This window comes from Tympanuchus pallidicinctus, unplaced genomic scaffold, assembly GCF_026119805.1.
Source record: "Tympanuchus pallidicinctus isolate F22 unplaced genomic scaffold, pur_lepc_1.0 scaffold29, whole genome shotgun sequence".
Taxonomy (NCBI): Eukaryota; Metazoa; Chordata; class Aves; order Galliformes; family Phasianidae; genus Tympanuchus; species Tympanuchus pallidicinctus.
Genome location: NW_026294746.1, coordinates 6,511,920 through 6,523,463, shown reverse-complemented (window position 1 = coordinate 6,523,463; position 11,544 = coordinate 6,511,920). Strand labels below are relative to the sequence as shown.

The following is an 11,544-nucleotide window of genomic DNA, read 5'->3' as shown; positions in this document are numbered from 1 at the left end:
CTGCACCCACACCATGTCCTACCCCATACAGTCTCCTATGTCCTCCCTCCACCATACTCCATTATGTCCCACTACTTCCTGTCCCGTCTCTACTGTGCCCCCTGCCATGTCCCACATCCAACCCCACACCCTGTGCCCCCACCCTCCGCATCTCCATACCGATGTAGACGCTGCCCTGGGTGTTGGCCATGATGTTGGTTCCTGGGGACTCTCCAAACACCGGCTCCTCTCCGTCCACCTGCAGCCACCCACGCCGGCCCTGCCTATGGGGCAGCATCAGCACCCACGTCCCAACCCCAACCCCCACACCGTTGTGTCCTGACCCCACCTGGCCGCCATCACGTGGTGCCACTCGCCATCATTGACAGGGTCTTCGGAGACGATGGTGGCCTCGCCGCTGCCCAGCTGGTAGCTGTGGGGACACGGGGCTGAGCATGGGGACGAATGGGTGGTGTGGGGCTCCAAGGGACAAAGGTGTCCCCCCTCACCTGAACACCAGGTGCCCATCCTTCAAACCCAGCCCCACGAAGTCTTTGGCTTTGCCACTCTCCTGTGGGCACATTGGGGCTGTGAGTGGGATGGGGACAACCCCGTCCCCTACCCAGGGCTGGATGCCCTGGCAGTGTCCCTGCTCACCGCCCCGTGCCACAGCAGCAGCCCCTCAGTGCTGCTTGTCCTCAGCTCCAGTTCAATGGTGTCTTGCAAATCAGGTGCACTGCAACGAGAGGGGCAGGGCATAGGTGCAGAGCCTGGGACAGGGCAACACCATGGGTGCAGAAATGCAATGGGTTCAAGAATGCAGCAGGTAGAATGCAATGGGCGCATGAATGCAACGGAAACAAGAACGCGCTGGGTACAAGGATGCAGTAAAATACAACAGCACAGTGGGTGCAAGAATGCAAGGGGTGCCACACAGCAGGAGGGGTGCTAAGTTATGATGGCTGCAATGCTGCAGGAAGGGATGCAGCACCATAATGGGTGCAAGTGCAGCAGCCTTGAAGGGTGCAACACCACAGGAAAGGTGCAATGCTGTGACTGTGGCAACGTGGTGGCCAGGGCAAAGCATGCTGGAAAGGATGCAATGCTGCAGTGGATGCAGCACCAGGAGAAAGGTCCAATGCAGCAACGGGTGCAGTGCTGCAGGAAAGGGGCGCAGTGCCAGGGGGAAGGTGCAATGCAGTGTGAAGAGGTGCAACACTATGATGGGTGCAATGCCATGAGGGTCCCGGTTCCTGCTGTCACTCACCCACGGGGGAAGAGGTGGCCGGGCAGGGCCAGGTAGGAGCCGTCACTGAACACGGCGCTGAACTGCCCAGGCGTGTCTGCAGGGAGATGGGGAGAGGAGGCACCGCTGAGCACATCCCCAGCAGCAGGTTTGGGTGCAAAAAGGGGAAAACGGGTGCACGGCCCCCAGGGGAGCGTACCGCTGCCACCGCTGCCCTCCTGCCAGTCCTGGTCCAGCTCTGACAGCTCCGCGCCTGCGGGCGAGAGGACGATGGGGACCGTGGCTCATCCCCACATGTGCCCGTGTCCCCGCACCCCCAGCTCACCGTGCTGGCAGTAGGGGCCGCCATAGCCCTCGGGGCAGACGCAGCCGTTGTCCTTGCAGGTGCCGCCGTGCAGGCAGGGGTTGTGCTCCAGGCAGCGGTCGGCCACCCGCTCGCAGCGCGGCCCTGGGGACACGGTGGTGGCACATGGTGACACGGGCACGCAGGGTCTCGGCACCTCCTGCACCCGCTTGCACGCAGAGCACAGCACACTGCGCACACACCAGGCGCACGCAGCACGCACACAGCCAGCCCCACGGCACTCACCGCTGAAGCCAGGGGTGCAGAGGCAGCGGAAGGGAGGGCTGCCAGCAGGCAGGGGCAGGCAGCGGCCCCCGTGCAGGCAGGGTGCGTGCAGGCAGGGCGAGCTCTGCCCACACTGCCCCACGCCCCGGCTGCGCAGGAAGCTGTACGACAGATCCACCTTCTTCCCATTGATAGAGACCTGCGCCAGACACAGGGGTTTAAGCCAGGGCACCCTGCACCTGGGGCACCCCGCTCCAATGCGCGGGGGGCTCACCTCGCCAATGCACCCTTGGAACGAGGCGTTGGTGGGGGGCCGCAGGGGGGGCTCCACTCCTCCAAGGTAGAGAGGGCTGTGCAGGTTGAGCCCCTGGCTCTTGCCAGGTGAGGAGCGCTGCACCGGGGCGCTGCCGTCCACCGTCATTGTCCCATCCTTGTGCAACCGCTCAGCTGTCACCCGGTGCCAGCGGCCCAGTGCCACCGGCTCGACGCTCCGCAGCACCGCTGTGCCTGCAGTGATGCCACGACTCAGCACTGCCATCACCCCCAGGGAAGTCTGGGGGCACCAGGACTCCTTGGGGACCTGAGTGATGCCCTGGGTGATGCTTGGCAACTCCAAGAATATGCTGGGACCCTTGTGGTTCTCAGAGACCCCAATTGTGTCAGGATACCCGACAGACATCAATAGTGCCCAGAAATGCTGACAGCTCCCAGGGGCCAGATAGATGCCGGGGCACCCCAGATATGCTAAAGTTCTTTTGTGACATTTGGAGAATCTGGCAGTGCCTGGGGACCTGAGTGACACCAAAAAACCCCAACTGATGCTAGGGGAAGAGGGGGAGGGCAGCAATGCTTGGGATCCTCAGTGACATCAATGATGCCTGGGGACCCCAATGATGTCTGGGGACTCCACTGACATGCAGGGATCCCATAGTCCTTGGGAACCCCAGTGATGCCAGGCCACCCTGGCCAAGTCAGCAACCCACATGGTAACACCAGAGCTCTCTTGGTGACACCAGGCCCCGCTGTGCCATGCCAGCATACCTGAGCCCAGCTCATAATGGAACTCGAGGTGTCCGCTGACCATGGCGAGGGCAACAAAGTCTTCAACTGGGGAGGCTTTGCCAGCACTGAAGAGCAGCAGTCCGTCCGGTGCACGTGGCAGGAACTCGGCCTCCACTCGCAGCTCATGGTGAACGTTGGTCAGGGGTGGGTATGAGACGAAGGCGCCCGCCTCATCGAAGGATGGCACGCTCACTGCCTCCCCTGCAGCACTCACATCTCAGCACCTGTCCCGACGGTGCCCCCCTCCCCTGGCTAGTACTTCAGGCCCTGACTCCACCATCCCCATCTCCCATGGTGGTACCTAGCCCCATTTCTGTGTCCCCAAGGTGGTCTCCAATTCCCCATCCCCACTGGATCCATGATGACCACATCCCCAAGCGGCAACAAGTTCTCTGTCTCCATCCCGCCTGTTTCCCCAGTTTTGTCCCAACCCCCTGCCCGTGTCCCCAGGGTCATTTCCATCTCCATGTTCCTGCTGCAGACTAGATCCATGCTCATGTCCCCAGAGTGGTCCCAGCCCCACATCCATGCTCACAGGGGGGTCTCATCCCCATGCCTGTGTCCTCAGAGCCATCTCCATGCATGCCTGCGCCCTCAAGGTTGTCCCATCCCCATGCCCGTCTCCAGGGTCACTCCATCCCACATCCCTGTCTCCAGGGTTGCCCCCAGCCCCATGCCTCTGTACCCAGGGCAGTCAGAGCTGTGTCATCCCCACTCCAATGCTTGAGCCCCTAGTGTCATCCCCATCCTCTATACCTGTGTTCCCAGGGGGTTCCAGCCCATTGCCCTTGTCCCCAGAATCATCGTTATCCCCGTCTCCATGTCTGTGTCCTCAAAGAGGTCCTCCTACCCCCCGTGCCCCTGTCCCCAGGATGGTCCCATGCCCATGCACATCCCCAGGAGAGTCCCAGCCCCACACCCCTGTCCCTGGCACTGTCCCCACCCGGTGCTCCACCCCTGTCTGTGCCCACCTTCAGTGCACCTCTCCCCCATCTTGCCCAGGTGGCAGCGGCAGCTGTAGCCCTGCCCATCTGGCCGGCTGATGCAGGTGGCGTCAGGCCCGCACGCCTCTGCAGAGGGACAGAGGGGACAGAGACAGGAGATGAGCACTGGGGATCCCCACACCCAGAGGGCAGCAGGTGACGCCCCTGTGGCAAGGGCACCCACCTGGGTGGCAATGCAGGGCCTGTGAGTACTCGCAGTTGCTGCCAGTGAAGCCTTGGGGACAACGGCAGATGTAGGTGCTGCTCTCAGCATCCTCGCAGATGCCGCCATTCTGTGGGTTGGAGACACACATAAGACCAGGAATGGGACCAGTGGAAGGGGACAGCACGCATCATCCCCGACCTCACCTGGCAGGGATGGTCCTGGCACGTGGGACAGTTGGAGACGCCGTGTGCCGGCAGGTCCAGCTCCCCAAAGGCCACCTCCTCGTTCTGGATGCGCAGCTGGCGCACGCAGCCTGTGGGACACAGCAAGGCGACACACTCAGCCCCACCCTGAGTGCTGGCCCCCAGCACCCACTGTCCCACTGCATACCCACAAAGCCACGGCTCAGCCCTGTCTTGGCCACGACGGTGTAATCAGGGTACCCACCGAGGTACAGCTCCTCATTCAGGTCCAGCCCTTGGAATTTGCCCTGCAGGCACAGGGGGGTGAGCACAGCCGCCCCAAATCCTCCCACAGCTGTGGGGGGCCCACACCCCTACCTGTGAAGTCCCGTTAACAGGGGGCTGCCCGTCCACCTGCAGTGAGCCTCGTGTCAGGTTACGGAAGAGGCGCACGGTGTGGTACTTGCCCAGGCGCAGTGGTGTCGGGTCCCGAATGGTGGCCATGCCAGAGCCAGCATCGAACCTACCATCAAGTGGGGAGATATACAGGGTGAGGGGGGGGCTGCCCCTCCAGCTGGCAGTACTTTCCCGTGCTCTCACCTGAACTCGGGCCGCCCGCCCACCAGCCCAAAGGAAATGAAATCGGCGCCGCTGCTCTTGCGCTGCCCATTGTAGAGGAGCATCCCTATGGGGACACAGAGGGGTGAGCACGGCCGCAGCGCGGGGCAGCCCAGACGCACCCCAGGGAGCAGGGAGAGCAAAGGTCCCCGGGGTGGGCGCTCACCTGAGTACAGGATGAGAGCTAAAGGAAGGAGAGAGATGGAAAGGAGGACGGACAGACGGAGGAGGAGAGAGAAGGAATGAGAGCAGGCCTGTGTGGCACAGTTGGGCTCAGGGGGCCGAGGGGCCCCCACGGTGCTCACCATCGGCAGCATCAGGCCGGAAGGTGATCTGGATCTCGAAGGTCTTGTAGGCATCCTTGATGGTGGGCAGCGGCAGGAAGGAGCGGGGCGTCTGCGTGAAGTAGGGCACCAGGCGCTCTGCGGGGACACGGGGCTCAGCACAGACAGGGATGCCAGCCCCCCGGCCCGTCTGTCCAGTACTCACCTCGCACCTTCAGCACGTAGAAGGCTGTCTCCTGGCCGCGGCGGTTGCTGGCAGCACAGGCATAGACGCCAGCATCCTCAAGGCGCACAGCCGGCAGCGTCAGAGCGGTGCCCTCCACCCGCGCGCCTTCCGGCAGCTCCCCCTCCAGCTGTGAGGACAGCAGGGGTCAGCACCCATAGGGCACCCATCCCCGCCTTCGCACAGCCTCGTGTCCCCGCATCCCTGCTCACCTTGCTCCAGCTGATCTCCGGCACGGGGAAGCCAGATGCCAAGCAGGGCAGGACGGCTGCCGAGCCCACCGACACCTCCTTCACCTCTGGCTGCCCGGCGATGTGTGGGGCGGCTGTGGACAAACAGAGCTGTCACCCCTCACGTGGGGGTCGGGGACACCCTCCCCACACCATGTCCCCATCTGCACTCACCCTGCACGTGAAGGATGACGTGGGACTGCACGGTGCCCACAGAATTGGTAGCAGTGCAGCGGTACTGCCCTGCATCCGCCCGCTCCACCCGCTCAATGGTCAGGGTGCCGGCACGAACCAGCACCCCCGGGCGGATCCGGCCCCCCACTTTGCTCCAGGTGACGTGTGGCTGTGGTTCGCCGAGCCCTAGGCACTCCAACTCCACCTCCGTGCCTGCCAGCACTGTCTGCACTGCCGTCCGGATGTTAATCAGGGCCCTGGGCAGAGCTTGGGGGGGAGATGGGATGATTTAGGGGTGACCCCGGGCAACAGGAGGCATTGTGGGATTTGGGGAGGCAACCAGCAAAGTGAGAGAGTGGGGGTACCGGGGTGCCCATGGAGAAAGGTGGGAAGAAACAGAGTGCCCATGGGTATAGGGAGATGAGGGGTTTTGGGGTACCCGTGGATATGGGGAAATAGGGGAGGTACCAGAGTGCATGGGGAGAAACAGGGGGCATTGGGATGCCCATAGATGTCCACGGGAGAGACAAGGGGTACCAAGGTGCACATGGATGGGAGGAGATGGGGAGCACCGGGGTGCCTGAGGGCAACAGTGAGAGATCAGAGGGTAGCAGGGCACTAAGGGGAATGGGAAGAAATAGGTGAGTGTTGGGGTGACTATAGGAATACTGTGGTGCCTGTAGGCATGCAGAGATGGGGGAACCAGGCTGCTGCAGAGCATGGGGAGAAATTGGGTGTACCAGGATATCTGAGGGGAAAATAAGGGATACCAAAATGCTCAGAGGCATGGGGAGGGACTGGAGTGCCTACAGGGAGAAAAAAATGGTACCCAGGGGCATGGGGTGATGAGGGTACCAGTGAGCCCGTGGGAAGAGCAGGCAGGCTCAGCAAGCACCCATGAGTTCAGGGCAATGAGGAGGAGTATACGGGGCTGGGGTCAGCAGATGCCTGTGGGTGCAGCAGAGCTCAGGGGCAGTGAGGCGCTGCTGTTTGCAGTGTCAATCAGCGTGCTCCTACCCTGCACAGTGAGCGTGGCCCTGTCCTCCGCCTGCCCACCCGGAGCGCTGGCCCGGCACACGTACACCCCCTGCGCCCCTTGTGCCAGCTCTGGGATCCTGCAGGAACACAGGGGACACACACAGTTGCGGGACCCCCGGGGCGCTGCCCGCCCCCCACACCGCCCTGCCCGCCTTACCGCAGCACCCCGTCCCGCACGCTGTGCCGGGGGGGCAGCTCCCCGCCGTCCTTCAGCCACTCCAGCCGTGCCCGCGGGTCTGACGCGCTGCAGGCGAACTCAGCCATGCTGCCCACCCCTCTCACCAGGCTTCCCGGCGTCACCCGCACGGCCAGGGCACCGCCGTCACCACCGCCGTCACCTGTGTGAGATGTGAAGGTGACACCGGGCATGGCGGGCAGCCCCAGTGCGGTGCGGGGCAGCGGCACTCACCGTGCACGGTGACACGGGCGAAGGTCTCGGCTCTGCCCACACGGTTGGTGACCATGCAGCGGTAGGTGCCAGCGTCGGTGGGCAGCACGGGGCTGATGCGCAGGAGGCCGGCACGGGGCACGGCGCGGGGGGACAGGCTGCTGTTAAGCTTGTCCCAAGTGTAGAGCAGCGGCGGGGTGCCGTGGGCCAGGCACTGCAGCTGCACCGTGTCGCCCGCGTGCACCACGCTGTCCTCTGGTAAGCTTGTGGCATACGGCGGGGCTGTGGGACGGAGCCGTCAGCGCAATGTGAGAGCAGGATGGGGGACGAAGGCGTTCATGGGGCATGGAAAGTGGCGGCGGGAGGGTGTGGGTGGGGGGGAGATGGAGCAGTGCTGGGGTGGGTGAGAGATGGATGAGTCCGAGAGGAAGGGACTGAGGGAGAAAAGAGCAGGGAAGGACGAGAAGTGGATTGATCTCCGAGGAATGGACGTGGGGGAAGGTGGATGCGTGTGGGGATGAGCGCCTGGATGGCCGTGTTACAGACATGTCCAAGACAAAGGGACGGACAGAGCGCCAGCTGAGCCGGATACGCGATGGCTGGGTGAAAAACAGGTGGAGTAGTGAGCAGCGAAAGAAAACTGTGCAGATGAGAGTTAAAGGATGGATCCACGAGGAAAATACGGATGTGAGCAGAGATGAATGTACACACGGCTGAGTGCCAGGACGGATGAGTTGTGGAGGGATGGAAGAGAAGCAGAAAGAGCTGTATGCAGGGAATGCAGGGATGAGTGCTGAGACAGCCAAGAAACAGGTGGATTTGTGAACAGCGGATGGAGAGGAGTGTGAGCACAGATGGTGAGATGATGAGTGCTGAGATGGACAAGGCAATGGAAACATCCAGGGGGAAGAGATGGGTGAAGGTGTCCATAAAGAACTGGAGAAGACAACGAGTGCTGAGATGGACAAGTGAGGATGGATCTACGTGTGAGAGGAGTGTGAGAAGTGAAGGGGAAGGACATGAGCAGATAGGGAAGTGATGGACAGACAGATGGAGGGAGAGCAGCAAAGTGTGGGTGGGTGACGGAGGTGGACCCGTGCTGCACCGACCACAGCCCCTTACTCTCCACATCCAGGGTGACGAAGACCTCAGTGAAGCCGGCGGGGCTGCTGGCATTGCAGATGTACTGGCCCGAGTCCTGCTGCGCCACACGGGGGATCACCAGGGTGCCATTCACCACGCGGTGCTGCCAGGGCAGCGGTGCCCGCAGCTTCGACCACTCGATCCTGGGCTCCGGTTCGCCTGTGGGCAGGGCATGTCACCCCATGTCACCCCATGTCACCCCATGTCACCCGGGGCAGGGGCTCCAGGCAGGTGCCCATGGAGGCTGTCCCCATCCTGTACCTGTGGCCGAGCAGTGCAGTGTGGCGGTGTCCCCAGCCACCACTGTGATGGTGGGCGGTGCGGTGACCCTGGGGGCCCCAGGGTGCCTCTGTGCCGTCTCCACGCTGACGTCTACGCGAGCTTGTGCTGATCCCAGAGCACTCTGTGCTGTGCAGATGTAGGTCCCGGCGTGCTCTGGTTTGGCTGGTGAGAACTGGCAAGGGGAGAGAGTGGGTAGCGAGCACCTGACACATCCAGGAGTACACAGTACCCCGGGATGCCCCCCTCACCTGCAGCACGGCCTGGCTGTCCATGTGCAGCAGTGTCTGGTGCTCCACCTTCTGCCGTGAGCCCAGTCGGCTCCAGCGCACCAGGGGCCGTGGCTCACCCCGGCCCAGGCACTCCAGGCTGAGAGATTTACCCTCCGTCACCGTCACAGGGCCTGGTGGCATCACTGACACTGTGGGGGCACCTGGAGAATGGGGATGGTGTCAGTGTGGGGTTGGGCATGGGGACATCACCACCTGAGGGGCACCTGGAGGACATCAGCATGGCCGTGGGGACACTGCTACTCCAGAGGCAGCTAGAGCACATGGAGGACATCACAGGGACGCAGATGGAGGTAAAGGCACCCCAGGGGCACCTGGAGGATATCTGCATAGGGACATGGACACCACCACCCCAGGGGCACCAGAAGCTTGATAAGGATGTCAGCACAGGCATCAGGACACCACCACCCCAGAAGCATCTGGAGAACATTCCAAAGGGACAGGGACAGCATCACTACCACCCTTCGGGCACCAAGGCCACAAGGGGATGGGGACACCACCACCCCAGGGGTGCCTGTAGCAAACAGAAGACATCAGCACAAGGATAAAGACATTAGAATGGGGATGGAGACACCACGAACATCCCGGGGGCATCTGGAGCATATGGGGGACAACAATATGGGGACAAGGATGGGGACACCATCACGCTAAGAGAATGTGGAGAACGAGCAGGAAGTGAGGACAGAGATGGGGACACCCAGGCAACTTGTACCTTGCACCAGGAGGTTGACAACGCTGCTGGCAACACCAAAGCGGTTGGAGGCCACGCAGTGGTACGCACCCTGGTTGCCCACATGGGCACCAGTGATGGAGATGACAGAACCGTTGGCACTGATCTTCACGTTGTCTGAGCAAGGAAAAGGATCAGTACCTGGGCCACCATGGGGACCGTGCTGGGGCCACCCGAGGGACCGCTGTACCTTGGAGGTGTTGGCCAGGTCCCATCCGCCAGGTGACATTGATGGGCCGAGCACCATCGTGGATGCGGCACTTAAAGGTGGCGTCCTCGCCCGGGGCCACGGCCATGCTGTGCGGGTCGATGGAGATGATGGGGCTCTGCAGGCCTGCGGGGACAAGGGACAGGGAAGCCACAGAGGTCACCCGTGCTGCCCCCGGCACCGGTGCTCCTCTCTGCCCTGCGGCTGCACTCACGGTAGCTGGAGCTGTCGCGTGAGGTGACGGTGACAATGATGGCGGCCTCACGGGAGGTGCTGCCCAGGTCTGCCCGGCACACGTACTCGCCCGAATCGGCCACGGAGAGCTGTGAGAGCCTCAGGCGGGACCCTGACATCTGCGTGGGATGCAGGGGGTGGCATCAGCTGGACACGCGGGGCCACCAGCCTCTGCCCTGCCACATCCCCACCTACCTGGTGCTTGGCTGGGAGGGACCCGCCACGCTTGTACCAAGTGAAGGTGGCCTGGCCCTGGCCAGCCACCACGCAGTCAAGGTCCAGGGTCTGTCCCTCGGTGACAGAGGATGCTGAGGACTCAATGCGGATAGGCGGCGTGACGCTGGAGGCTGCATGGGCAGAGTTAAGCGTAAGGTCCCTCCCAGCACCAGGGATCAGCACGGTCCCCGTGTCCCCCTCCACAGAGTGGTACTCACAGTGGGAGGGGCCGGCATCATCATCAATGGTGACAACGAGGGACGTCTCCTGCATGACACCACCTGTGGTCACCCTGCACACGTATTCGCCCGAATCGGCTGCCGACACCTGGGGGACGCGCAGGCGGGTGCCTGACACCTGTTGGGCACACAATGGGACGTGTCACGACCAAAGAGTGGGGGACAGGGCAGGATTTTGGGGTGACCCCCGTTCCCCATGCCCTACCTGATGGCCGGCAGGCAGGGAGCCACCACGCTTGTACCAGGTGACAGTAGTGGGACCAGATCCTGCCACCACACAGTTGAGGTCGAGGGTCTGTCCCTCGGCGATGGCGGAGGACGAGGACTCAATGCGCACAGGCTGGGAGGCTCCAGGGGCTGGGGACAGGAAATGGGGGCATTCAGCACCGTGGCGGCACACGTCTGTCCCCAGGCGCTGCACTCTCGCTCGCACTCACAGTAGTAGGTGCCAGCACTGCTGGGCACAGTGACGATGACAGAAGCCTCCTGTGTGGCAGTCCCCAGGGTGACCCGGCACACGTACTCGCCCGAATCAGCCACTGACACCTGGGCGAGGCGCAGGTGGGTGCCTGACACCTGTTTGACACAGCGGGGACACGTCAGTGCCAGCGAGCAGTGACAGCGCAGGGTGTCCAAGTGACACCAGCTCCTTGCATCCCACCTGGCTGTTGGGGGGCAGAGCCCCACCACGCCGGTACCAGGTGACTTGGGGGTGGCCCTGCCCAGCCACCATGCAGTTGAGGTCCAGGGTCTGTCCCTCAGTGACGGAGGCGGACGAAGTCTCAATCCTCACAGGTGGTGTGACGCCCACAGCTGGGGAGCGGCGAGGTCAGTGGGTGCAGCCACCCCTCAGTCACACCCTTGTGTCCCCTCCCAGTCCCCATTCCCAGTACCATATGAGGAGCCAGCACCAGTCTGGATGGTGACAATGAGGGATGTCTCATGTGTGATGCCGCCTGTGGTCACCCGGCACACGTACTCGCCCGAATCGCCCGCTGACACCTGGGGGATGCGCAGGCGGGTGCCCGACACCTGGGAGAACACACATCAGGTGAACACCCCGA

The 11,544-nt window shown here is 62.9% G+C and overlaps 1 protein-coding gene across 15 annotated transcripts in view; it reads right to left on the bottom strand.

Annotated features, from left to right (window-relative positions):
• Window positions 1–11,544, bottom strand: part of HSPG2 (heparan sulfate proteoglycan 2) — a 30,914-nt gene that overhangs the window by 864 nt on the left and 18,506 nt on the right. For 13 of the 15 annotated variants that reach the window (XM_052691677.1, XM_052691678.1, XM_052691687.1 and 10 more), the window contains 35 exons: window positions 11,374–11,512; window positions 11,142–11,293; window positions 10,918–11,056; window positions 10,686–10,837; window positions 10,460–10,598; window positions 10,221–10,372; window positions 10,006–10,144; window positions 9,774–9,917; window positions 9,566–9,700; window positions 8,815–8,996; window positions 8,546–8,738; window positions 8,264–8,443; window positions 7,163–7,423; window positions 6,911–7,091; window positions 6,733–6,830; window positions 5,716–5,982; window positions 5,524–5,636; window positions 5,294–5,441; window positions 5,110–5,226; window positions 4,787–4,871; window positions 4,565–4,709; window positions 4,395–4,494; window positions 4,208–4,317; window positions 4,023–4,131; window positions 3,827–3,925; window positions 2,835–3,056; window positions 2,068–2,300; window positions 1,815–1,992; window positions 1,551–1,673; window positions 1,425–1,478; window positions 1,247–1,322; window positions 637–715; window positions 489–550; window positions 329–412; window positions 160–263 (listed from right to left, as the gene is read on the bottom strand). In XM_052691677.1, the coding sequence (XP_052547637.1) occupies window positions 160–263; window positions 329–412; window positions 489–550; window positions 637–715; window positions 1,247–1,322; window positions 1,425–1,478; window positions 1,551–1,673; window positions 1,815–1,992; window positions 2,068–2,300; window positions 2,835–3,056; window positions 3,827–3,925; window positions 4,023–4,131; window positions 4,208–4,317; window positions 4,395–4,494; window positions 4,565–4,709; window positions 4,787–4,871; window positions 5,110–5,226; window positions 5,294–5,441; window positions 5,524–5,636; window positions 5,716–5,982; window positions 6,733–6,830; window positions 6,911–7,091; window positions 7,163–7,423; window positions 8,264–8,443; window positions 8,546–8,738; window positions 8,815–8,996; window positions 9,566–9,700; window positions 9,774–9,917; window positions 10,006–10,144; window positions 10,221–10,372; window positions 10,460–10,598; window positions 10,686–10,837; window positions 10,918–11,056; window positions 11,142–11,293; window positions 11,374–11,512 (4,894 nt within the window). Of the gene's footprint in view, window positions 1–159; window positions 264–328; window positions 413–488; window positions 551–636; window positions 716–1,246; window positions 1,323–1,424; window positions 1,479–1,550; window positions 1,674–1,814; window positions 1,993–2,067; window positions 2,301–2,834; window positions 3,057–3,826; window positions 3,926–4,022; window positions 4,132–4,207; window positions 4,318–4,394; window positions 4,495–4,564; window positions 4,710–4,786; window positions 4,872–5,109; window positions 5,227–5,293; window positions 5,442–5,523; window positions 5,637–5,715; window positions 5,983–6,732; window positions 6,831–6,910; window positions 7,092–7,162; window positions 7,424–8,263; window positions 8,444–8,545; window positions 8,739–8,814; window positions 8,997–9,565; window positions 9,701–9,773; window positions 9,918–10,005; window positions 10,145–10,220; window positions 10,373–10,459; window positions 10,599–10,685; window positions 10,838–10,917; window positions 11,057–11,141; window positions 11,294–11,373; window positions 11,513–11,544 lie in introns of those variants that run through there. The other 2 variants (XM_052691683.1, XR_008208747.1) reach the window with 2 other exon arrangements.